Source organism: Hemitrygon akajei, chromosome 6 (genome assembly GCF_048418815.1).
Source record: "Hemitrygon akajei chromosome 6, sHemAka1.3, whole genome shotgun sequence".
Lineage (NCBI taxonomy): Eukaryota > Metazoa > Chordata > Chondrichthyes > Myliobatiformes > Dasyatidae > Hemitrygon > Hemitrygon akajei.
In genome coordinates, this window is record NC_133129.1 from 40,395,470 (window position 1) to 40,423,330 (window position 27,861).

The following is a 27,861-nucleotide window of genomic DNA, read 5'->3' on the forward strand; positions in this document are numbered from 1 at the left end:
AGGGGCGGAATACCGGGAGCTGGAGAGAGGACGGCCGGGAGGGGGCGAAATAGTAGGTGGACGGCGGAGACGATCGTCAAAGCTGCTTGGTCGGTTGCTAGGTGGCGCCGAAGTCGCCCTTTGTGGTGGTTGTGAAAACCTCCCGCTCACATTCTGGGGTTTCCCGGTGCCATTGGATGACGTGGCTGCTGGCCCGGCTGGGAATCCGGGGGCAGTCCGGCCCGCTCTGACACTCGAGCCTCGGGCTCGGGCCTGGGACGGCGACGCTGTGAGTTGGAACAGCCGGGCGGTGAGAATCATGTTGTGAGGAGTACCCCGAGAAAGCCACAGGCAGCCTCCCCTCCCCGGGCTGAGAGCAAGGATGGAGGAGAAGTACAGTAGCAACATCATCTCCAACGCCCGCTTGGGCCCTGTGGATGTGCCCGACTCCAGGTAAAGGGAAAGGGAAACGGGCACAGTCAGTGCTTTCACGCTCAAATTCAGAGAGTTGGGATGAAAAGCGGTACAGCATCAGATTATAAACAGTCCTCTTATTCTCCATATTGTCTGATCTACGGAGCAGTGATCGCGTGAAAATATAGAAAGCGTTGACGAGCGCTGGTAGTCCGTCCGTTCTACCTGCTGTGTTATGGTATTGATATGTGTCACATTACATACATACTGTAGTGCTTCCCTTCCCAGCCAGAGGAGGTATAATCACTGATCTTCTGGATCACCCTACCAAGAGAAACCATTTTTGAAAGTTGCATTAAGTCTTTGAGATCATCTTTTATTGCCTTCCTCCTTAAGTCAAGTTTATATGTTCTGTCGAAGTGTCTGATTTCCATGACACCTGTGTTTTGATTTTAATATTTTGCACCCACACTCTGATTTGAATTCACTCCCCCTCCCAGTAAATTATTTCTTGGAAATCATTGCAAGCATATTGGTTATCTTAACCTCTTAAACTCCAAATAAATACAGATCACATTCTTGGAGTCAGTTTCATAACATAATCACAATGTGCTGAATCCTTCTTCAAAATTCATTGTGCCAAAGCATACCTGCCTTTGATACAGTTTCACAGATAACTGCCAAGTCTCTTTCCAGGTCAGCTCATTTGTCATCTGCACAGTTGCTCTCCATATCTACCCCCTAACTAGGCCATGTTTGGAGTATTGTGTGCAGTCCTGGTTGCCAAATTATACGAAAGATGTAGCTGCTCCGGAGAGGTTTAACAGGACTTTGCCTGGATTGGATGTATTAGCTACAAGGAGAGGTTGCATGAAGTTGAAAGCAGAAGAAACTGCAAGGGCTGTAAACATGGATTGTTTTTGAAGAGTCAGAGGTGAAGGGGTGACCTACAGAGAGACAGTATGTAAAATTATAGAAGGCATAAATAGAATCCTTTTCCCAGGGAGGAACTGTCAACTACTAGAGAGAATTGGTTTAGGGTGTGAGGGGGAAAGTTTAAAGGAGATTTACATGGCAATTTTATTTTACACAGAGCAGTAGGTGACGGGAATATACTCCCTGGGGAGGGGGTAGAAACAAAAACCATAGCAATGCTTAAGAGGCATTTAAACAGCACATAAATATACAGGGAATAAAGGGATGAGGACTGTCCACAGGCAGATAGTGATGCTTTAGATTATCATCATGGTGGACAGACAGGGCTGTTCCTACTCTCTTTTACACTATTCTGTATAACATGTTGCTTGTTTGATTAGGATCAATGTCTTTGAGTAAGAGTGGGAGCAGGTAAGTGCTCATTTACATTTCTTTATTTTACTCAATGTGTTAATTCATGTGTAATGCTATAAGGAGGTTTTAGTTATATTTTTATTTTGTTTTATTTTACATACAATTATTTGAACTGTTTAAATAGTTCTTATCAGAGACAATTAAAATGAGTTCAAAAATATTTGACCATACTGGGTGGTCAAAAGGATATTGCAAACCCATGTTTTGGGATTCACTACCTGTGCCCCACTCACTGTTCCTGGCCCACTCCACACAGATACAGAATCTCAGCTTAGCTGGCCCTCCATATCCAGAGCAGGTCACACAGACAGGTGAGCCTGGGAGTTGAGATGGATCTGTGTGATCTAACCCAGTAATTCCTCCAAGATGCGATAAACAGGTTTCGATAGATTATTCGGTAGTCTGAGAGAGACTCTATACTACTGAAATGTCATTTAGTTTTAAAACAAACTCAATGTAATGACAACATTCCAGTAACATTTTAGAGTATATTCATACCTGAGTATTTGTGTATTTGCTGTTCTGTAGCTGTTTGTACTGGTTTGCAGTCTCAGAAGACACCCAGATTTGTGATGTGGTTTGCTGGAAGACCTGGTACTTTTCACTAAAGTAAAACTTGCTGACTCGCTTCATTCCCTATTTCCAGTCTGCCTAAACCACTGTACTTCTTTTATCATGCTTCCTAACCGGCATTTATCCCTTCAATCAAATTACTAAATATTGAAAAGCTGAAACATCAGGACACAATGTCATTGAGAGCCATGGTAGTCAGAAAGCATCATCTCTTTCCTTTAGTTTCATGCTTTTACTTTTAATTATCTCTGGTGTGCAGCTTTATTTTTATTATTTTATTTTTATTTAGAAATTTAATACAATGACAGGCTCTTGTGGTCCAATGAGCCCACGGCACCCAATTACACCCATTGACCAATTAACCTAGTAACCCATGCACCTTTGGAATGTGGGAGGAAGTCACACCATCCTGGGGAGAACATACGAACTCCTTATTGACAATGGTGAAATTGAACTCAGTTCACTCTCGCTGTAATTGTGTTATTTAACGGCTACAGTACTTTGTTGCCCAAACACCTCCTGGAGGTCCATTCAGTGGCATACATCCCTTTCCACCGTGCCTTACACAAATAGATTCAAATACTATGGACTTGACTTTTCCTTCACAAATATATGCTTTAATCAGCTCAATCATTGTGTCCCATTTGGTTGAATCCAGTTACCTCCTGACGGCTGATGCCAATTTGACAGATCTGTAGATGCCTGATTCTCCTTCCCTCCTTTGAGAATAGTATCCAGTCTAAAATGATGGATTCCAATTCTATTACGCTTTGAGAAATGATGCCTTAACTTCTTGGAATTTATTCTTAATATTTGAATGTCCAAATTCATACTTGAACGTTTTAGGTAAAAATTAAAGCACCTTATTGACTGAATGAGCAGCATGAGCACAATGCTCTATCACTCCACGCTTTTGACAAGCATTTGTATATACTATTATGTACTGTATGAATTAGCACCACAGTTCCCACCTGACCCCCTTAATTCTAGCTTTGTGATCAAAATTAAGAATGTGATTGGAAACAAAGGCTTTTCCCCTGGGGAAGAGAAATGAACTAGCCAGGGTGTATTCCAGAATAAGCTGATGGCCAAAGAACCCAGGCATCTCCTCTCCTAGCAAAGAAAACTTTTTTAACATGCCAGTTTATGATTGGTAATGTACTGTCTGAAAGTAGTTAAATCAATATCTTTCAAATGGATTGAATACATATAATGAAGGGGAATACTTTGTAGAGCTGGGAATTAATGTGTTTCAGGTAAACTGGGGCTACAATAAATTTATTGCCACTCTTTGTAAAATTGAGATGGAGATAATAAAACTTACCAATGAGGAGATAATTCAGTATTAGATAATCTATAAATCTACATACATGCTTTATCTACAGTCTAAAAGTTATGAGTATTATACTGTGATTTAGAATTTGTCGTTTTCAAGAGTATCTCATCCATGTTTGACATTTTTACTTCAGGTTAACACGGTATATTACACTGCTGTGCCTGGCTAAGTTCCTGAAGGTTGTTGGAATCTTTGAATCTTATGATCTCCTTAAAGTTGTACACATCGTTCAGTTTGTCTTCATAGTTCAACTAGGGTAAGTTTAAACTGATAGTAATTCAACATCATCCTGTGTACACTACAGGTTGTTTATGTCAGACATGGGCATTGATTGATATAGTGTAATTTTGTAACTGTACAGTAACTTAAAATCTGTAAATCTGTTAGCATTCATGCAGAAGTTCACAAAAAGGTAACTAAAAAAAGGAAAGTTTCCATCCATGTGAAAGGTTTATCATTTTCTGTTGTGTTTTTTTATCTGCAACAATGGAAAGCAAGGATAGAAAAGGAATGCTTAACTCACTATATGGTAATTCATTAGGCAGAGGGGAACTTAATTGATTTTAGGGGTTGACTTCCTTTCTGAATTCAATTAATTATCCTGCATGAAATTCCATTTGAAAATGGAATCCTGCTATGTGCAGAAGTTCGCTGATGACACGGCCATAGTGGGGTGTGTCAGGAATGGACAGGAGGAGGAGTATAGGAAACTGATACAGGACTTTGTGATATGGTGCAACTCAAAATACCTGCGTCTCAATATCACCAAGACCAAGGAGATGGTGGTGGACTTTAGGAGATCTAGGCCTCATATGGAGCCAGTGATCATTAATGGAGAATGTGTGGAGCAGGTTAAGACCTACAAGTATCTGGGAGTACAGTTAGACGAGAAGCTAGACTGGACTGCCAACACAGATGCCTTGTGCAGGAAGGCACAGAGTCGACTGTACTTCCTAAGAAGGTTGGCGTCATTCAATGTCTGTAGTGAGATGCTGAAGATGTTCTATAGGTCAGTTGTGGAGAGCGCCCTCTTCTTTGTGGTGGCGTGTTGGGGAGGAAGCATTAAGAAGAGGGACGCCTCACGTCTTAATAAGCTGGTAAGGAAGGCGGGCTCTGTCGTGGGCAAAGTACTGGAGAGTTTAACATCGGTAGCTGAGCGAAGGGCGCTGAGTAGGCTACGGTCAATTATGGATAACTCTGAACATCCTCTACATAGCACCATCCAGAGACAGAGAAGCAGTTTCAGCGACAGGTTACTATCGATGCAATGCTCCTCAGACAGGATGAAGAGGTCAATACTCCCCAATGCCATTAGGCTTTACAATTCTACCGCCAGGATTTAAGAACTTTTTAAAAGCTATTATTAATGCTTTTTGAGATAGTGATTTAGATGTATATCATATTTTTTTACTGAGTTAAGTATTGTATGTAATTAGTTTTGCTACAACAAGTGCATGGGACATTGGAAAAAAGTTGAATTTCCCCATGGGGATGAATAAAGTATCTATCTATCTATCTAAATGAGATGTAGTCTCACTTTTGCCTTGTATCAGCAGCAGTGATTAGTAGAATCCCATATTTATTCTAGGAACTGTTATACTTTGTCTCATCTGGTATAGGAGGGATTTCATAGATATGGATGTATGAAGTAATTCTATCTTTTTACTTAGATAGATAGATACTTTATTCATCCCCATGGGGAAATTCAACTTTTTTCCAATGTCCCATACACTTGTTGTAGCAAAACTAATTACATACAATACTTAACTCAGTAAAAAAAAATATGATATGCATCTAAATCACTTATTCCATTTATGAGGCAATTTAATATTATTCTTCTGTTAGTAATATTTTTGTAACTATCCTTTAAAACCAACACTACATCTTCATTTATGTTTTAGTCAGCTTTTAAAGTTCATCTAGTTTTTGTGCAAAATAAGTTGTATTTATCTGACTTTTAAGCTATCAGTTATATTTATTTCTCTGCCATTATGGTATAACTCTTTACAAAATCTGTCAATAAAGAGTAATTTCTATATGACTTATTAAAAACATGCATGCAGTAGTGTGTATAGGTATGGTTTCTGCTTCTCTTTACTCAGATTGCTTGTATGAAATGTCCAGCCTACTAGCTGTGAGAGCCCTCAGTTAAGTTAATCTGGGATCTTGAACCAAGTAAAGCTCTTAATTTAACATAGTTAGGAATGTCTATATGATAGCATTGATTTCTGTAGGAAGTAGAAAAAATAACAAATGTTAGTGGTTAAATATTTGGCTAGAATTACCAAAGATGAATCTGTCTTCTGTGGCAAGGTAGTTGTGAATCTGCAAAAACATTTACTCAATAGAGCAGTGACAAGGCCTTGGGTTCATTCAGTTGGAAAGTAAGAGGGAATTATTTAAGAGGAAAAGAGAACTGATGGATTTATAAGAATATTAATCTCTGTCGTATCCACTAACCTTTACAACTAATTATGGATGAATTACCCAATAGCAGCTTCTAGTTCATTTATCCAAGTTGGAAAATCAGGCTGTTCTTAAGGACTTATTCTATTCTCTCATTCTCTCTAATGTCAGGTCCGCAATATTCTTGGTTTTGTTCCAAAAACCGTTTTCTTCAGGCAAGCCAATCTCAAGACGGCAGGTGAGTTAAGGAGTGTTGCTGTAGGATGACTCCTACTGTCATCGACCATATCTTACTCTAGTGTCAGTCAGATTTTTATATGACAATTGAATTGATTTTATTTCTTACATCCTTCACATACATGAGGAGTAAAAATCTTTACGTTACGTCTCCGTCTAAATGTGTATGTGCGATCATAGTAATTTATAATAAATAGTCAATGTACATTGAAATACACTCAAATCAGTCTGATGGCCTGGTGGAAGAAGCTGTCCCCGGAGCCTGTTGGTCCTGGCTTTTATGCTATGCTACTATTTCCCGGATGGTAGCAGCTGGAATAAACCGTGGTTGTGGTGATTCAGGTCCCTAATAATCCTTCGGGCCCTTTTTTCACGCCTGTCTTTGTAAATGTCCTCAATCATGGGAAGTTCACAACTACAGATGCACTGGGTCATTCACACCACTCTCTGCAGAATCCTGCGATTAAGGGAGGTACAGTTCCCAAATCAGGCAGTGATGCAGCCAGTCAGGTTGCTCTCAATTGTGCCCCTATAGAAAGTTTTTAGGATTTGGGGGCCCATACCAAACTTCCTCAACCATCCGGGGTGCGATAGATGCTGCTGTGCCTTTTTCACCACGCAGCTGGTGTGTACAGACCCTGTGAGGTCCTCGGTGATGTGGATGCCGAGGAACTTAAAGTTGCTTCAGCTCTCAATCCCAGATCCATTGATGTCAATAGGGGTTAGCCCGTCTCCGTTCCTCCCGTAGTCCACAACCAGCTCCTTTGTTTTTGCGACATTGAGGAAGAGGTTGTTTTCTTGGCACCACTGTGGCCAAATGGCTTTAATTCTGTTCTGGAAATCCTCTATAGATGTACACAAGACAACACTGACCTTGTATAATGAATATTTCTTAGTTTTAGGTGTGATTCTTTGAGGCAATGCACTTTTTCTGTTCAGCATGATTTTACGCAATGATTTCATGTGATTCTGGTTCATTTCCTAGTCAATATTACTTAATAGAACATACTTTGGCATTGATCATGGAAGAAAAGCATGGTAAAATACAATGCTAAATAAAACTTCACTTCTTCCAAATCTGCCAATTAAATGGAAGTCAATTAGATATTACTAGGGTGAATGAACATTACAAGAAAAGCCATTCTGCATTGCAATAACTAAAATTCAGAGTATATTGGACTGTATTAAAGAATATCACAATCCATGCACAGAATACACCCATGTCTGGGAACCTATAGGTTCTTATTACAAATACATAGGTGAGAGGTGTCTTCATCCTTGTGTATGAGTAAACATCCATTAGTTTTACAGAAGATTTGTAACGGCCAATAGTAGGTGTATGAATGATTTTACAACTTGGTGCTCCCATGTCTAAATATCTAAGTATGCTACGAAATAAATACTGCAGCATTTCTTTTTTTTGTCCCTTGTGAAACACTGTCAGACACCACAAGACAAATCAGACTTGCTCACAGGATAAGCTGTTTCATAATGGTATGGTTCCCATAATCAGTTGGGGCATTGAGTGTAAGAGTTAGTAAGTCATGTTATTGTATTCATTCCTGTTCACTCCGTTACAGGAAGGATATGGAGGCTTTGGAATGGTTGCAGAGGAGGTTCACCAGGATACTGCCTAGATTAGAAAAGATTATCTACAGAGTTTGAACAAAGTTGGATTGTTTTTCTGGAGTGTCAGAGTGTTGGGGAGGGTGGGAAGAGACCAGTTCGAAGTTGATAAAATTGCGAGGCATAAATAAAGTGAAGAGACAGAGTCTTTTTCTCAGAGTAGAAATATCAAATACTAGGGAACATAACTAAGGTGAACGGGGGAAAATTTAAAGATTTGTAAGTTTTTTTTTAACACCAAGCATGATAGCTGCCTGGAAAGAAAGTGCTTCCAGTTTTAACTTCCACCTGAACATGAACGTGCAAGGAATGGGTGGATCTGCATCATATGTTTAGTTTAATTTGGCATCATGGTTGGGAACTTGATGGTTAATTTGTATAGAGCAATGTCATATAACTAGCAATATAGTTAACTTGTATGAGTAATTCATTTTATTTATTGAGTAACATATCTTCTAAGAAGTCATATGTTGGAAATCATGTAGAATATTTAAGTACTGAGTGACTTTATTTTTGAAAATCATACTTGTTCTTTGCTGGTGTTGCAATAAGCGTAACCCAGCATCTCATTTGAACAGTTAACTTATCAGACATGACGTGTGCATCAAACAAAAATCTGTATAATGTTACGATTCAATAGATAATGTTCTAGGAATGCAGACATATCAAGGAAGGATGCTGATAAAGGAACTACTGAGGAAAAATGGCATGGGAAAATAATGACCTTTAATTTATAGTTTATTTATTTACCTTCATAAGGTTTTATCTCAGCATTGGTAGCACCGGTGCCTTTGAGTAAGCAAAGAGCTATCTAGGCACTAAGGGTTCTATGAATGTAGAAGATTTCTCAGAAAGAGTGCACAAAATTCCCTTTACCAAGTAATTTCTGCTTCTGTCTACTCTGACATGTACAGTATAATCAGAACTGAACTGGCATGCATAAAATAGATCTGACAAAGAAAGAAGCCTTTTTGGCTCTCTTAACAATAACAACATTAATTATATTTTTTAAATAATTCATGGTATAATCAGAAACAATTTCAAAGTGAGGTTATTCTTTTTGCATATTTATCTCCAAGCATTGTATTTACTACAATAAGCTGTTATCCTTATAAAATCCTGTAATTTTTTGAAATGTTTCTGTTTATTCTTCAACTAATTTTCCTAACTTACTATCCCTTCAGATTTGTACCCTTCTTAATCCATGGATATGTATGGAAATCAGACATCTGTATAAATAATGTGTTGGTTGTAGAGTCTTTGTTTATAGATTTATCCAGTACCTTGCAATCCTTATGTTATTACTTTAAAAATTGACATTTCCTTGAGAAAATTTGTCTTTTTGGAGAACTGCACTTGTAGAATTAATGTTAAATTCTAATATATTTTTGATAGCAGCAGTGGTCTAAAGGTGTCAAAACTGTTTTCCATCAGATGCAAGCTTCAAAATCTTGATTTAGCTTGAGTTAAATTCCACTTGTCTGGAGGATTTTAAAATGCTTCCCACCTGAGGCCAACGTGCTACTTTGACCTTAAATTCTGCTGGCCTGCCAAGTTCTAATTCTAAACTTAATCCATTGTGACCTCCTGTCAGAAAGGCCTCTATTGTAGAAACATTATAGACTGCAGTGATGTATTTAATAATAATCTTTGTCACAGATTGAACAAAATAGAGATACATGACAACCTGAACTACATACTTTTAATTATTTTGCAGTGGATCAAGATTGGCAAACATGCATTTGGTGGCTGCATTATTTTGTTGTTGTGGTTCTTTGGGCTCACACTTTGTGGACCATTGAGGTAAGTGTAAAAACAAAATGCGGATTAATTTTTGTTGCTTATTCATAACACAGTCTGGTTTGCTCTGGTCTCAGTCATACAAAGAGGAAAAAATACAGTGCATGCCTGGTTTTCTTGACATGAACTGGCTACATTGAGTGTATTTTGGTAGTTTATGCAGAGCAAGATTGAGGTGAGTCAGAGCAAAAGAAAGGATCAAAATTAAAACTAGTAATCTTTAATGGCAAGTTTTGTATAATTTAATTGTCTATTAATGTGGCTATTCGGAAATATGTTTATCTCAAAGCTATGTCAGATTTGAATTATTTCTCATTAAATCCTGTGAATGAGAAAACACTTATGATGAGATTAATTAGACCTAGTTTGAGTTAGTCACAGCTCTGAGTTTCTGTACTATAGCACAGATCCACAGAATTTACCTATCCTCCTTTACACTTTGAGCTCAATTTACTTTCTGAAATATTGTGGTACACTCTGTGTTGTATGACTTTTGGAAGACGTTTTAGAGACAAGTTTACCACCTTGCCTTTAGAATTGTGATCTATTAAGTTTTTAATTTGTAATCACTATTAAAGTTTGAAAATTTCTCCCTTTGCATGCTTACTTTGCCTCCATTCATTTTAGTGAACAAAATAAATGGTATTTGTCAATGAATCAGTGGGAAATTCGTCCCTGCAGTAATTCAGTAGGTTGGTTGCAAGGTTATTAATTTGTTCTAGTTTTATGACACTTTCTTCTTTTCTACCTCTTGCTTCTTCAGCCTCGGTTTTTAGGTTCTTTTATGCCATTCATCTATGCCTGCCCTAGGAAAATAACACACTTTTACAAATGCCTCTTCTTTCGCAAGGAATATGCAAATGCCTAAGTTTTTAAAGGTTGCATTGACTCTCTTTTCCTTTGAAAACCCTTGTATTAATCAATAAATTCCTCATAATTCAGCTAAAATCACATTTTGATTCTGTTGGAAAATGATATCAGCATTACCCTTTCCATTACTTTGTGGTACAGTGTGTTAGTGCACCCTTGTGCTATGGCACTGCTGATCTCTGATGGTACTAATGGGAAACTTGGAGTATTAAAAATATGCCTGTGTTCTCTCTCTGTAGAACAATACTTCTGTTTGAGCATAGTGACATTGTGATCATTTCACTACTTGGTGTGCTGTTTACAAGCTCTGAAGGAACCCCAGCAAAGGTATTGTGCATCATTGATAAACTAGGTGTTTTTACCCAACTGAAGACCTAGAGCTTAAGGAATAACTTGTGTAACATTTCAGATACATTTGTAAAATATGTAGATAGATGCATGTTGGTGAGCAATTTCACAACCACATTAAATTTTGCATAGCAAATTGTCTCTGAATTGTGTATTAGTTAGGAAAAGTTTTTTCAGTTGACCAAAGTGTAGAAAAGGAACAGATCTATGGCGGGGGAATTTATTTTAATGAAGTAAACACATCTGAGGTCGTGAAATCTTTTTGAAAAATGCTCTCTGTAGGGCAATGGGAGTAGGCCATTAAATTGGTTTAGGATGGACTGAATAGCCAATTTCTGTGCTTTTTTTATGATTCTATAAATATTAATGTTGAATTATATAGTTTATTTGAAATATTTAAAAAGCCCTTTTTCATAAATTTAATTTTTTTTAAATTGCCAATAGCATAATGGGATTGGGACAAATAACATACAAATTAGGAGCAGGAATAGGTTGCTCTGTCATTCAATAAGATCATGGCTGATCTGATTGTTTGCATGCCTAGAAACCATTCATCTCCTTGTTAATCAAGAATCCATCTACCTCTGCCTTAAAAAAATTAAGACTGTTTTCACTGTACCCTGGAGAAGTTGAAAAGACATTATGCCTGTAGTTAACAAAAGTTTTCATTTATGGACTGCAGTTGCTTTGAGAGAGGTAGCTGATATTGCACAAACTTAACAAACCTGGTATAGATCTAGTCTGTAACTGATGGGTACTCAGCCTTGTGGCAGATTTCTAAAAACAGTAGTTTAAGTTCCTGGATTCTGAGAAAAAAGTATTTTTATTTCTCAGAGTCCAGGAACCTAAGGCTAAGTCTCTATGAACAATCCAAAGATTAAACTACTTAATGACATTACTGATTGTTTTGTGATATTATAGATTGCTAGCATATCATTTGACTATATGAACACTTCTTTAAAAGCTCTTGATTTTCTTTTTGCTGTTGATTATGTTTTGGAAGCTTTGAAGGAAGGGGATCCCTAGGAAGTGTATCAGTGTGTGTCTGAGATATGAAGAATTTGAAAACCACTGGTTTAAAGTTTTGCCTTGAGTAAAGATAAGTTGCTGATTTTCCATTTCATTAATCAAACTATGTAATCTTTCTCTATCCACCTTCCCCCACCACAATCACAGACAAGAGGAACTGCATTCTTCATAATTGCTGTTATTTGTTTGTTATTATTTGACAATGATGACTTAATGGCCAAGATGGCTGAACACCGTATCCTTTTGGTCTTGTGTGTAAGAATTTTTTGTTAATTAATGGTAAACAATATATCTTGCTATTAGTCATACAGTATTTTAAATCCATGATATATTTATTGTTTCTTAACATTATTTACTGTGTAGCTGAGGGACATCATGACAGTGCTTTAACCCATGCACTATATACAGCTATCTCTCTTCTTGGAGTTGCAGACCACAAGGTAATTTTCGTTATAATAGCAAACCTGGCACCAACTGGCAGTTCATTCAAATTAATACACTAATTTTATTCTGGCAACTCTTGAATCATTTTTAACTAGCATTTTTCACGTTATTAATTTTTAAATTTTCAAAAATTATTAAATGATACCTAAAACTACTTGATTTTCAACTTCTGATTTCCAACCCTATCAGGAAACTGTATCATAAAGTATTTGAACATAATGGAAAGTAGCAAAACATTATGTACTTGTTAATGTAGCATATTCATTTATCCATATGTATAGGTAGGATTAGGTAGGCAATGTTATTTTTAACTGTTTTAAGTTATTTGTCTCCTTTGTTCATCCTGTTATAAATTTAGAGAAACTTTTTACTAATGGTGTCAAAAGTTGCATTCACTGATCTCAAACTCAATAAACTGCAGAAGCAAATGAGAGTAGCAATTTCATTCTCACTAGAAAGTCTAAGATATCAATTCAATCTTTAGAAAAGCTATTTTGAGATGGTTAGAATATAATTGAACTGTTGGCTGCAGCAGACCAGCTCTAATGAGTTTTATAAATACAGTGGTTTCTTTGTAACTGTTTACATGGCTCTTTCCAGAGCAAAAATTAAAATAGTTCTCTAGCAGAATTACATAATTGATTTTTCCCATATGAGGAATTGGCATTTTTGGTCAATGCTTTCAAGTGAAACACTGAATGCACCCTGATGTATACTCAAAAATACTGATTTGCTTTGTTCTCCTCCAAGTAGCTAGCTAAGAATGGCATAGTTAAAAGTTAGAACTGTCTAGGTGGTCACCTTCATGGTCTGAGGCAAAGATCGATTCAATAGGTATCCAGCCAAAATAGATGGCAAAAATATTAATTTTGAAAGATGGAAATAGGATCATTTGTTTCTCAAACATACATAAAACAATCCTGGTTTAGATTAAAGAACTTGAATTTACATTTTACATTTCTTTTCATGTCTTTAAAAATTCACCATCTCATTCACTTTTGTCTGCTTTAGGGCGGGGTTTTACTGCTTGTGATATCGTTATGTTTCAAAGTTGGCTTTCATACAGCCTCCAGGAAACTGTCTGTGGATGTTGGTGGAGCAAAGCGTCTCCATACATTGTCTACTCTAATGTCGGCCCTGTTACTGTTTCCATGGGTGGTCATATTGACTGCAACCACAGAGGTAATTCTGCATCGAATATATTCATCAGATGTTAAAGCAAAGTAAACAAATTAAGTGTTGATGACAAAGCAATTTTTCATTCTCATAAATTGCAGTTTTACCTTTTTTGTTTATGAAATAATCTCTTTCCCTTGATCTGTAATTTTAAACACTTCTAATGAATCAATCTTTTGCCTTTTATTGCCATTGGTGCAGGGGCTTTTGATGTTATGTCAAATCTACTGGAGCTCAGTACACAAAGCAATGTAATTCTGTCTCCACCATTAAGCCATTCCCTGTAACTGTCTGTACATCGTTGACTTTCTCTTTGATGTGGTGTCTTTTCCTATCTACACTGCTAAGAGCATCTGAAAATTTTTTCTACATTTTAAAAGTTCACAAACTCACATTGTTTTAGAGCCAAATATGTATGTAGCAAACGTGCATTTTTAGGAGTGGCTGATTTACTAAATTATGTGTTCAACATCAGCCTGATGCCCTGTACATTCAATATTCCAATGCTGTACAAAAATTCAATTTTAATTTTAAAAACCACCTTATGTCCACTAAGCATTGCTTTCAAGAACATCTAATAGGATTTTTATGCCCTTCAGTTCTATTACGAAATGTATATTAGGGATATATCTTTTCTTAACTAAGCTGCAATTTTTCATCTAGATTTGATTCCTTTTCCTTGAAGAAGGGGCATAATGGTACCTTGGGTAAATAATTCAATCATAGGTTAAAATATGTTTCATATATTACATTTGGGATGTGCTACCATTTGTAAATATAAATGGAAAACAGCATGATTTAAAAACAAAATAAGCATTTATAAGTTAGAGTAAGTACCATTAGTCGACTGTTGAAGCAAGGAATATTTTCAGAACTCAGAAGTTCAAGGTAAATTTATTATTAAAGTTCATATACAACCCTGAGATTCATTTTTTACAGGCATTCTCAGTAAATAGAAAGAAACAAAGAAAAAATAATTGATATCACAATACGTAACTTTTTACAAGTGAAAATCCATAAAATCATTTTCTAATGCAATACGTGTCTGTAAATTCCCGAGAACTTCCTCAGCACTTTTTTTTGCAATATAATTAGCTTCATAATGGGAGAGAGAAGTTTAGTTATATTTTTACTATCTTTTCTTCAAGTTACCTTTATGCAAGGTTTTGACTAATATTCAGATGCTTAAATTGTTCCAAATATCATCTTTAGCAAGAGTAAACACCTTATTAGTTATTTTATCTTTTTTTTTAAAGAGTAAAGTGGAATCCTGGTCTTCCCTTATCATGCCATTCGGGACAATCATCTTCTGTGTTCTAATATTGGACTTCTATGTGGAATCTATTTGTTCAGCTAAGATCGAAGTTTCAAAGTGTGCACAATATGGCTCATTTCCAGTCATCTTTGGGGCCCTACTTCTTGCTAATTTCTGGACACATCCAATAACTGATCAGCTACGTGTGATCAACAAACAAACCCTGCAGCATAGTACTGAACATGTATTGTCAGGTGGAGTTTTGGTTAGTGCTATTTTCTTCATACTAGGTGAGTAATTTTATGTTTAACTATTTAAAATAATGTAAAGTTCTGCAGAGGATGTGTCTATTCAGCTTACCAGCATGCTTTTTGCCAAAGCCATTCATTGTAATTACGTTTCCTTCCCCTACATCAAATTAAATTATGGTATACTCTCTGCTACAGAAGGAAAGCTTCATAAATACATCTAGGACCAAAGGCCACAGCCTCGGAGAACATCCTTTTAGAACAGAGATGAGGAATTTATTTAGCCAGAGTGTGGTGTGGAGGTCAAATTATTGGGTATATTTAAAGTGGGGATTGATAGGCTCTTGATTAATGAGGGCATCAAAGGTTATGGGGAAGAAGGCAGGAGAATAGGTTTGAGAGGGATATTAAATCAGCCATGATTGAATGGCAGAGCAGGCTCGGTGGGGCAAATTGCCTAATTCTGCTGAATGTCTTATGGTTTTATCATTTGTGTGTGAAAGCATTTCTCCTCTAGTGTATATCCGTAGCCTGTTTCATCATTCATTGAGTGGAAATGATGAGTCACTATTTGCCTTTTAAAACTCTTCTAAATTCAGAGTGAAATTACTAAATCTCAGCAGTACAAAATGATAACAGCATGGAAGAAGGTCATTCAACCCATTGAGTCCATATCAATTTTCGTTTAATCTCCCCTTGATCCTCTAGATTGTTTCCTTTCAGATGCTTATTGCACCCCTGAATCTGTCAATTATGGGAAGATCATAGGGGGATTCTCCATATTTCCTTTTATATTCATCAACATCTGAGAATGAATCACATCTAGACCAGATTTATCCAACTTAAACACAGCCAGTAAATCTGTTCATCTATCAATAATCCAAAATGTTAATGATGCCTTTGTTTTAATGCTCCGGTAGTATTCTTTTAGGTAAAGACAACTATGAAGTATTTAAGTACCTCAACCATGCTCTTTGCCTCCAAAAGTAATTTATTTTTGTTTTCTCTCTTCAATTAAACCCTTTTCTTACATGCATTTTCCAGGGCTCATGTATACATAAAATTCTTGAATTCTCTTTGACAGACTCTTCTCGTAGTCTTTCTTTACCCCTCCTATTTGCTTTTTCACTTCCCTTCTGTACCTTCTGTAATCAACCTGATCTCGCTTGTGTTAACAACAGGGCATCTCTCATGTTTTTACTTTGTTCTATTTTACTTTGCTTAGTCATTCAGGGAGCTCAGGCTTTAATTTCCCTGCAGATCTATTCTTATCCTTTTGAAATTGGATCTCCTATAATGGATTATTTTTATCCTCGTATAGCTAAAAACCTTTTCCATTACTATTCTGAAGTGTATATTTTTTAAGCTCACTTCCCCCCATTCGTCTTAAAGTTGAAACAGTAAATTAGACAGGTGTGCTGTTTCTCACATATTTTAAATAAATACAATATTTGCCTTTGCATCGAATAATCAATTGAGCTTCACTCCTGTGCGACTCCACCAAGGAAGTTTATCTCCAGAGTATAATTTTTGTATAGTTATAGCTTATTAAAATGATTCTGGTAAACAGTTTTTATTTTCCTTTGCAGGTTATACATCAACATTCAAATTCAAGTATAGCCATAAAATTCTTGCTAAATATTCCTCCTTCAAACACATCACTTAACACTGCACACCATTTGCTCATTACAGCCTCAGTATATTCCATGTATTAGTCACATTCTGTACTAAGAATAATGTGCTGTGTATTTTTGTAAGAAGTAGAAGCAGAAGCTTTTGATTCCCTTGCTTAATTGGTATTTGATAGTGTAGTTGGTGTAGACTTCTGTCTTGCTCTAATAAAATTTCATGTCAAATTGTTGAATTCTATTTGAAGGGTTTTAATCACAAACGAGAAAATCTGCAGTTGCTAGAAATCGAAGCAACACACACAGAATGCTGGAGGAGCTCAGCAGCCCAGACAGCATTTTTGAAAAAAAGTACAGTCAACATTTTGGATCCTCCAGTCCTACCGAAGGATCTCGGCCCAAACATCGTAGATGCTGCCTGGCCTGCTGAGCTCCTCCGCGTTCTGTGTGTGTTCCTGGAAGAGTTTTATTCTTGTTTTTCTACTATTTTCTGTTGACAGAAACAAAGGAATTTTAAAAGAGTAAAACCTCAAAGATTGGATACAACAGGGATTTATTTAACTTGCTTATCCTTTCTTTCCCTAGCTGCCAACATATTATCCTCGCCTTCCAAGAAAGGTCAGAAGGGTACTCTGGTTGGTTACTCACCTGAAGGTACCCCACTGTATAATTTCATGGGTGATGCCTTACAGCATACTTCTCAGTCATTGCCCAAGTTTATCAAAGAATCCTTAAAACAAATTCTGGAAGAGTATGACTCTAGACAGATCTTCTACTTTCTCTGCCTTAACCTTGTGAGTATTATGGGTTTTTTTTTTCAAATATATATTGTTATGAGCAAAGATCTGTCTATTAACAAGGAAATTAGTGCAATGTGCCAAGCTCTCGCTTGGGTACAGAATTTCAGTTGAAATTTTTACCTTAAATTGCTTTGTTGTGAAATGAAATTGGTACTCCTTATCTATATTGAACCAGATTATCCCTGCCTTACCTAAAAATTAATTATGGAAAACTCATGGTGCACTATTCTTCTAGTGGCCATTTGTGATTCAGTGACTAACTTCACCACTACAGCCATTCCTTGAGACAAAGAAGGCTGTAAGCAACAGGAATGGCATTGAGCCGTACTCCATAAGACCCCATCCAGAGATAGCCTTCCTTATTGTCTTTCTGTTAGGGTCTGATCAGATGCATTTGGAAATGGTATAAAAATTTAAATAATTAATTATTTAGTGGCAATAAATTCAAATGAATGTTCAACCTGAATAATATTGAAAATAATAACTAAAATTTAAAGGTCTTTTGAATAAAAGCTGATGAGCCTGTCCAAATGAATGGGGCAAAGCCGCGTGTGCCAGTGACAGCTTACATAAAGTTGAGATGCCAGAAAAGAGAGTAGTGGTGGGTCCAGAGATGGAGCAGGAGGTAATCTAACCTTTCTTGCATTCTTTACTTCTGTGTAACAGTAGGGCACAGAAATCAAATATGCAGATATGTATGCTGCAGAAACAGGCATTTCTCTACATGTTAAAGACTGAAAGGAGACCAGAATTCGAGAATTTACAGAGGGGATAGTGTGTGGGTTAATAAATTTGCAGAGAAAGATGTTGTGAAGGGAATTAACCATAACAATGAGAGCTTCAAATTTGTATTGTTGGTAGTTGTAAATCAGCGAGGGCAGGGATGATTAATTGGTATGGCACTGGAGAGGAGTTTTGGATTAACTGATATTGATAGGCAGTTGAAGGTCAAGGCTGCACTGCAATAAAATAAACAAGGAGGTGACAAAGGCAAGCTTAAAGGTTTCAGCAGTAGCAAGCTAACGTATGGATACGGTAAATAAAGATAGAAAACGAAATTGTGCAGGTGTGCAGTAAACCAACTTTTTACAATTCTTCCCAAAATCATTACTGTTTACCCATTTGCTTTGAGCCTATTTATTTATTCTAGGTATGTTTAGCCATATCTTTGATATTGGCAAGAAAATCCAAAGATTGATTAAACTTCTTCAATGTTAACCTGGACATGAGCAAACAATCCAATGTAGAGTCATGCTGTTTTTGTTTTAGGCCTTTACGTTTGTCGAATTATTCTATGGTGTGTGGACGAACAGCCTTGGCCTCATTTCTGATGGTTTCCACATGCTGTTTGACTGTTCGGCACTAGTCTTGGGTCTCTTTGCAGCCCTAATGACCAGATGGAAGGCAACTCGAATTTACTCGTATGGGTTAGTTTTTCTGATTTCATCTTTTTATCCCTTGCTACTCATTTAGAGAAGTCAATCGGTTATGAAATCAAATTTCTTCTCTCAGACCAAATTTCAACTCTCCTTGTACAATAGCAACTTGCAATGCAGTTTCTGTTATGTGCAGGAAATAGCAAAAGGACAAATGACCATTAACTACTGATTAATTGTGAAAGAATATGTTAGTTGGAGCACCTCCGCTCCATGAGCTACAGCGAGACTTTCCCGGTGGCCAAACATTTTAGTTCCAATTCCAATTCCCGTTCTGACATGCCAGTCCATGGACCACACCTTTATATTCCATCTGGGTAGCCTCCAATCTGATGGCATGAATATCAATTTCTCCTTCCTGTAAAAAAATTCTCTCCCCCCTCTATTCCTCACCCTGACCTTTCACCTCCTCACCTATCTTATCACTTCCCCCTTGGTCCCCTTCTCCTCCTCTTTCTGTTTATGGTCCACTCTCCTCACTATCAGACTCCTTTGTCTCCAGCCCTTGAACTTTCCCTCCCACCTGGCTTCACCTATCACCTTCCTTCCACTCCCCCATCTTTTTGTTCTGATGCCTTCACCCTTCCTTCTGAGTTCTGAAGGAAGGTCTTGGCCTGAAACATCAACTGTTTATTCATTTCCATAGATGCTGCCTGATCTGATTTCCTCCAGTATTTCATCAGTATAAAAGTTGCAGTATTCTGCCCAAGTTAAGCTGATTGTACCTGAAAGTCATATGGTAGTATGATACAGCTACTTTGTGAAATACAGTAAAACTCTGATAATCCAGCACACTCGTGAGAGACTTCGATTGCAACTGGTAGATGTTCCAGATTACTGAATATTAATACACAAATGTGCTCTTTTTTAGATGTTACACAGAGTGTAGTAATAAGCTTTCTAGTGAATCTGTTGGGTTGAAATAGAGCATTGGAACTCAGGCCTTTAAAGAGTGTGGTAAACAGTGCCCCAGTGAGTTGAAAAAGAGGAAGGCAAAGATCTGATGAGCCAATGCCAAACCATTGGGATTTTCAATTAATCGGAGGCAGATTATATCAGTGTTACTGTAGTTTCTTTGATTTTATCATTACTTGTTGATCTTAATAGTGATTCATTAAACAAAATAAAATTGTAACCATTTTTCTTTTTCAGATATGGCCGCCTTGAAATTTTGTCTGGATTTATTAATGGCCTTTTCTTAATGGTTATAGCGTTTTTTGTTTTCATTGAGTCAGTGGCAAGAGTTTTTGATCCTCCAGACATAGACACAGAAATGTTAACGGTGGGTGTTTCTTAATGCTTCCTGAGTGTATGTACAATATTTAAGTGTTTGTTTGCAACTAGCCTGGGTTTTTCGATTTTACTGTATAAATATAGTCAGAGCTATTTTTTCTCTTTTCAATATTATATATAGTAAATGTTTTCATTATATCAGTATCAGTGTAAAACATGTTGAAGTCTTTCAGTGTAAATTTAAATAAATGAATTTCTGTATTGCACTTGTGTACTCATCCTGTTGTACCTCTTTTAATCTTGCACAGCCAGTTTCCATTGGGGGTTTGATAGTGAACCTGATTGGTATCTGTGCCTTTAGCCATGCACATTCCCATGGGAGTTCTCATAGCAGCTGTTCTTCACATGAACACGGCCACGGACATGGACATGGGCATTCGCATGGTGACCATGGGCATGGAGGTCATGGCCATAGTCACAGCCACAACCATGGCCATTCCCATGGATCTTCGACAGGAGGAATGAATGCTAACATGAGAGGTAAAATGTTAGTATAATTGAGTCATTTTATGCTGAACACAACCTCATAAGTAATCATTTGGACATTAATGTTTTATTTTAAATATAATTTTATGGTAAAAATGTCTTTATATGAAATTGTTAATTGTGTAAGGTTATTTCAGACAAACTTAAATCCATGAGTTACAGAATATTACAGTATAACTAACAAATACTGGTGTTTTTCCCCTACATTTGAGCTAATCTATCTCTCTTGCCCCAACCTCAGTATGTCTTCCATCACTCAATACTTAATGTTAAGTGAAATGCAAAGTTATCCATTCTTTCACTTTGTATTTAAAGACTATTTGCCATTTTTTTCAAGGAACTCAACATTATATGCAATTAAGATGTTGCAGCAGAACATCCAACAGAATATGTGCAAGATTTTACTGTAGTGAGAATGTTTTATAAACTAGTTGCCCAATTTTAAGCCTTGAACTTGCCTAGAAATTTTGGCCTCAAAAAAACGGTTACTTACAATTTGCATAGAGTATACTTCAATTCTTTTCTATTCGTATCTGTTTCATCAGTAAATAAATACAATTAAATATCCCAGTCCAGAAGTATACAATGATTTTTTTCCTTTTTCTCATCCAAAGGTATTGACTTTTTCCCACGTACCCATGAAGTTCAATAGATTAATCCACAAAATTGCAGTATTACTTGGCCAAGTGTATTCAAAGATTTTATTGTTAGTGATGTTTTTGATAAAAATACAATATTGAATTTTATGATATCATTTTTGAGCCTGACAAATATGTGTTCAAATTTTACTCGATAGGCTTGAGCACAATGCTCAGGCTGACATAGCATAATGACACAGTTAGAAATCCTTTGTTTGGACAAGATGTTAATCCAACACCATGCTTGCATTACTTCATACTGCAGACATTTCAAAGGAAAGCAGGAAGTCTTGGCAGTGCTGTTGCCAACACTGTTTCATCAGGCTACACCACTGAACAAGTCCTGTGGTCATCAATAAATAGCTGATTTTATGGGACTTTGCCTTGCATAGACTAACTGGCAGATTTCAAACATAGCCACTGTTGTAAAGTATAATTGGTTGTAAAAGCATTTGTGTTATGTCTTTACTGAAAACTATATGTTTAATAGTTGTACATTTTAAAATACAAGGACATAGATGAACTTAAAAGTATGAGTGATCAAATAAGTTTTGGTTAAGGTTGACAGCAAAGAATGTTTGAAATGAGCCTATACTTCATGTCTAATCCAGCTTGTGTACAATCAATCTGTACATAGCAAAATTCCTACAACAGCATTGAGGAATAGCAATAGTGGCTCCTTCAGTCAATTGCTAAGAGCTAAATGAATTGATTGGAAGATAGATGTTTATCATGGGATGTATTCCAAGATATTGGACTCACAAAATAGACTTGAGGCATTTGTGTACATTCCTTTTGTAATAATGCATTTCTGTTACAGGAGTATTTCTGCACGTGCTGGCAGATACGCTAGGCAGTGTTGGAGTGATAATCTCTTCTCTTCTGATACGCCAGTTTGGATGGCTAATTGCAGATCCTATTTGCTCTCTCTTCATTGCTGTGTTAATTTTTTTAAGTGTCATCCCACTCATGAAAGATGCTTGTCAGTTGCTGCTGCTACGGACACCACCAGAGTATGAGAAACAACTCAGTGATGCCCTTAATAAGGTCAGAATCTGTACATTTCCTAACATCTACTGATTTCTTTCCCCATAAAATGTCATATTTGCTGAAAACAAGAAGTTGATTAAACATTACTACAGTATGTCTCATCTATAAGAGTCCTCAAGCTGCACAGCAAGGTGTAGTGCATATGCTTTATTCAGATTAGGTGCACTAGTTGGAGTATTATATATTTTACCAGAAGGACTGAAACACTATTGAAACATTCATCCAAGTGTTGACTCAAAACTCAAGCCCATATAAATTGTTAAAAATTCTTTCCCTACTTGAAACGAATACCAAGATAAAACCCTATCCTGTTTTCTCCTAAATGTCAAGACTGATTCAGTATTTAACACACTCAGTGATTGTCCATTCTGGAAGCTGACAGCTCAAATATTTCTTCAGTTTAGTTCTTCTCTTAGTTTTTAACTATTCTCTGTAGTTCATTTGTTATGAGCTGATATAATTAACCAATAATGTTATGCTGAACATTTAGCCTATTCTAAGATCAAACCCTCCATCTTTCTATCATCCATATACCCATCTAAGAGTTTCTTAAATGCATCTGATGTATCTCCCTCTGCCACCACCTCTGAAGGGCGTTACATGTAACCACCACTCTCTGTAATGAATTTATCTCTGACATCCCTGTATACTTTCCTCCAATCATCTTAAAATTATACCCTTTGTACCCCACTTCCACTTTGGGAAAAAGGTCTCAAATTATCTACTCTGTCTATGCCTGTTATCATTCTGTATGTCTCAATTAAGTCACCTTTTTATAATCTTTTATAAGAGTATAACTTCTTGATTATTTTTATATTATATTTATTCTTAAAATAATTTGTATTGAAATTAGGAAAATGTATCACTTTGGTAAACCATGGTGGCAGTGCATATCATTTGCAACTGAGTTGCACTTACAGCAGTGCCTAAAGCTATGACCTATACCACCAGAAACAGGCTTCTTTCAAGCCAAGCACTTTCTTAACTTAGAAATATATTGCTATGCCCTTATTGTTGTTCTGTCTAAAACCTAGAATTGTCTACCACACAGCACCTGGAGGACCTTCTCCAAAGGATTGAAGTGATTTAAAGAGATAGATGCCACTGACTACTCAAGAGCAGTTAGGGATGAACAATATACTGACTTTGCCAACAATGCCTATAGTACTTCCCAAAATGTGAATTGAAGAATTCCAACTGCTGCCTCTTCGTCATCTCTGCAACTTAAAATGTTTATTTTCTAACTTCATGATTCTGATAATCAGCTTGTAACATTAGTGCTTTCCAGATGCTGTCCAAACTACTGAGTATTTACAGTGTTTTCTGCTTTGTTATTGCTCAGCTCCTCTAATGTATAGTCTTCTCAAAAGCATTATCCAAACAAAATTTTATACCACATGATATCAGGAAAAAATCAATTTTGGTCAAAGAGGTAGTACAGAGGGGTATAAAACTTTGTGGATGGAATTCCAGATCATAGGTCTGTGACAAATAATACCACATCCACCAGTGGTCAGCTGAGATCAGAAATACATGAGGTTAGAATTTGAAGAGCTGAGAGATCTGAAAATTGTAGCAATGGAGGAAAATGCAGGAGAAGAAAAAGTTATTTGTTTTAACTTAAAATACAGTTCAATACCTAAAACTCTGCTGATCTTCAGTATCTCTGTAAAGTTACACACTAGCCAAACAGCAGCTTGATTCTTCATTGTTTTAAGTATTATAATTGTCTTTGAATGTACTTAAAATTTATTATATTAACTCAATTTTTCAGATTCAGAAAATTGAAGGTATTATATCTTATCGAGATCCTCATTTCTGGCGCCATTCAGCTAGTGTAATAGGAGGAACCATCCATGTGCAAGTCATGCCAGATGTTGTGGAACAGAGAATCATACAGCAGGTTACTATCGCTTACGTTCACTTGGTGTACTTCTAGTTTCATGATATTTAGTGAAGCACTAATATAACATAAACTTATTAACTATTCAACTTTTTCTTTATTTGATTTGCTGCTAAATGGTTATCTAATTATATATCCAATTAGTTGTATCTTTGAATGGAATTCTGTGCCATATTAAATCAGAGCTTAAAAATATGAACTTTCAATACACCTCTTTAAAAAAATTAAATGGCAGATCATATGGTTGGCCCCAACAATAAATACTAATATAATTTTTAAATATTAGATTCAGCCTTCTCATGTGTGCCATAAATCCAAGAATGTTTGTTTAAAGTGTGTTCACAGTTTTAATGTAAGAACAGATAAGCTCTTAAGAAATATTGGTAAAGGGATAAATATTAGTCCTATCACTGGGGCAAAACTACAGAAGAGTACCATGGAAGGTCACTTTAACACCCAATTATATAACAGCCTCTCTGTCCTGTACTAGAGTGGCAGCTTAGATTTTGTATGTTCCATTCTCTGGAGTAAGGTCTAGAGGCTGGAATGCAAACATTTGAGTCCCTGATGATTTGACAGTTCCTTGGATATTTGGTAATTCATTTCAAATATTCAGTATTATCTGCATTTTGCAAACAAAAACCATTTTATATGCAGTGCAGCTACAGTATTATATTAACTTACATTGTTAAAAATGCAATGACAAATTGAAGTTTTTGATCCAGAATCTGTAAAGATTTTTTGTTACCTGCAAGAATGTGTTAATCCCCCAACAGTTTCATTGGAGATGGGAAGATATGCAGTGAATTATCTATCAGGTCATGTGGTGCATTCAAAACCTGGTACAAAATGTGCAGTGTCTATTTAAGAACCAGGTTATCCCTTAACATAACTGCAAGACAAAATCCTCCCCCACCCCCAAAATAACAACCACCACAAGTAAAATAATTCACTTAGGTTGTGGCCACAACTATTTCTATCCTCCTCCCTGTCTCTCTCCTCTTAGTCTCCCTTACAGCTTTCCATTTTCTTCCCCGTCTCCCATCCACCTCACCTGCACACTGGTTCCTCTTTTTTCCCCCACCCTAAATCTGATCATTTCCTTGTTCCTTCCCTTTTGCTCCCTTTCCTGCATTGAAAACAACATTTGAGTCAGTTGTTCACTCAAACATCTATCATTGTAATTGGTTTATTATTGTGACATGTACAGTGAAAAGTTTGTCTCACACACTCTTTGTTCCTATCTATTTATTCCAAAGTTCATTGAGGTAGTACAAGGTAAAACAGTAACAATGCAGAGTAAAATGCTACAGCTACAGAGAGAGTGCAGTGCAGGCAGACAACAAGGGTACAAGTTCATAACAAGATGAATTTTGAGGTACCAGAGTCTCTCCTATCATACTAGAGAGCCATTCAATAGTCTTATAATAGCAGAACAGAAGCTGTCCCTGAGCCTGGTGGTAAGTGTTTTCAAGTTTTTCTATCTGATGAGAGGGGGGAGTAGAGAGAATATCTAGGCTTGGTTGTGAGTTTACTACTTGCCACCATTGGTGGTGTGCATTGGGTAAAGGAGAATGTCCATCATCTCCTCTTGAATTCTGTGGATTTGAGGTGTCATACACAATTTAGCCCTTCACTATCCTGAGAATAAATAAATCTCTCAAGTTCTAACAAATAATAGTATTAGTCAAAAACACAAACTTTAGTTTCAATGATTTAGAAAATTACTGTATTAGAAACTTCAAAAAATGTTTTAGAATCCACATTAATGGATATCCTTCCTATGTGTTGCAATTAGGTTACAGCTGCTTTAAAAGATGCTGGTGTGAATAACCTGTCAGTTCAGGTGGAAAAGGAGTCGTACTTTCAACATATGTCTGGACTTAGTGCCGGTTTCCAGGACATCCTTGCTCTGACTCAGCAAATGGAAGCTGTAAAATATCTGAAAGATGGTACCTACATCATGTGACAAGTCCTGAAACCTACTAAAAAGGAACGATGGCAATTCAATCTAACGGATTTATAAATAGTATTTATTTTAAGAAAAACTGAACAAAGTCATCTGCATTATATAGTTGTTTTGGAACATTGTTGATGTTTATTTTCATCCAGATTGGTGAATGGAAATTTGAATTAAAGATGTAAATTGTCAGCAGTAGTGAGGAGGACATTTTCAGCATTTAAACCCATGGAACAATCTATTCTTAATTCTTATCGCACAGCCACAGGATTTTAATCATGTTTACATTTTATCTAAAAAGATCAGATATTTTCTTGTCCGCTACATTATGTCACATGATCACATTACCAATGGTTTTGGGAAGGTAATGAAATTTGGTTATACTGAGATTTTTATTTCTTGTGCTGATGCTGCATCCAGTTTGTTTTGTGTGGAATTGCTTGTTAATAACTGACCCAAGAATTTGCTGTTACCAGTTTTGTGTAATATGTTTTGCATTGTTTGTTATATGTGTACAAATCCTGAGTAATTTCCTTCTTGATGAACCATTGGATGTCAAATATCATTCTACCCTTTACCCGCATCTTTAATAAGTAAATTTTTTTAAAAAACTATATATGTGGCAAATCTGAATGGAAACTGAAAATACTCAGCAGATCAGGTAGCAGCTTTGGAGAGAGTCAGATACAAGATTTCATCGGATGTAAGATAATCGACCTGAAATGTTAATTATTTTCTCTCCACTGATGCTGGATGTTTCTGTATTTGTTTTTGTAAGATACTTATAGAGAGGGGGAAGGGGATTGAACAAATAGCACATACCTACCGGAAAGAATTAAATAGACATTTAATGAATTCCACTGCCTGTTTAAAACAAATAGTGTATTTTATTTTCCCAACCAGCTCCTGAATATTTCCATTGAGACTTCTCATTTCACACCTTTTCATAGATGTCGACAAATCAGACAAAATTATTCCCTGCAATAATCCAAAGATGATGATGGTCTCAATGTGACTAACTTCACCTCTTAGTTAAGAATTTGATGTTAAATTCCCCATTGGGGGAATGTTCAACTTGTTTTCAAGTTGCTAGAATTTAAAGTGGCACCCACAATATTCTAAATTCTTGTTTGTCTTCTTTGGTCATAGCTAAAGTATAGCCTACTTTTTATAAGTGTCAGAAATATACTTCTGTACATATGGTACTAAGCTATAATAATAGTCACGTGAATCTAGAAAATAATAATCTATTCCAATAATCTTAGATTGTTTAATGATATTTTCTTGTCTCTCGCCCTAAATCTTCATGTAAACAAAGTTATTGCAAAAAATAAGGCCATGGTATGTATTTATATTAAAATGAAACAATGTTACAATGTTGGCATCAGATTTTTTTCCTGTGCAATTCCTATGTTAAAAAAAATTGTGTAACTGCAGTTTCATATTAACAACACTTTGAAGATTTCAGTAATAACCTGTTAAACTTGATTGTTATTTAATGAGATAATGAACTGAGGGGGAGAAAACAATATTTGCATTATGATGTTAACAGGTGCTGCACAAGAACAGTTCAAAA

At 36.4% G+C, this 27,861-nt stretch overlaps 1 protein-coding gene across 1 annotated transcript; it reads left to right on the forward strand.

Annotated features, from left to right (window-relative positions):
- On the forward strand, positions 1–27,661 carry slc30a5 (solute carrier family 30 member 5). Its single transcript, XM_073048195.1, has 16 exons — positions 1–432; positions 3,786–3,908; positions 6,230–6,296; positions 9,639–9,724; positions 10,831–10,918; positions 12,116–12,203; positions 12,332–12,408; positions 13,424–13,594; positions 14,845–15,133; positions 17,305–17,513; positions 18,789–18,946; positions 20,108–20,237; positions 20,497–20,728; positions 22,193–22,419; positions 24,197–24,325; positions 26,124–27,661. Exons 1-16 carry the CDS (start codon positions 362–364, stop codon positions 26,292–26,294), a joined length of 2,316 nt encoding a protein of 771 aa, XP_072904296.1. The 5' UTR covers positions 1–361; the 3' UTR covers positions 26,295–27,661.
- The last annotated feature ends 200 nt before the right edge of the window (positions 27,662–27,861 follow it).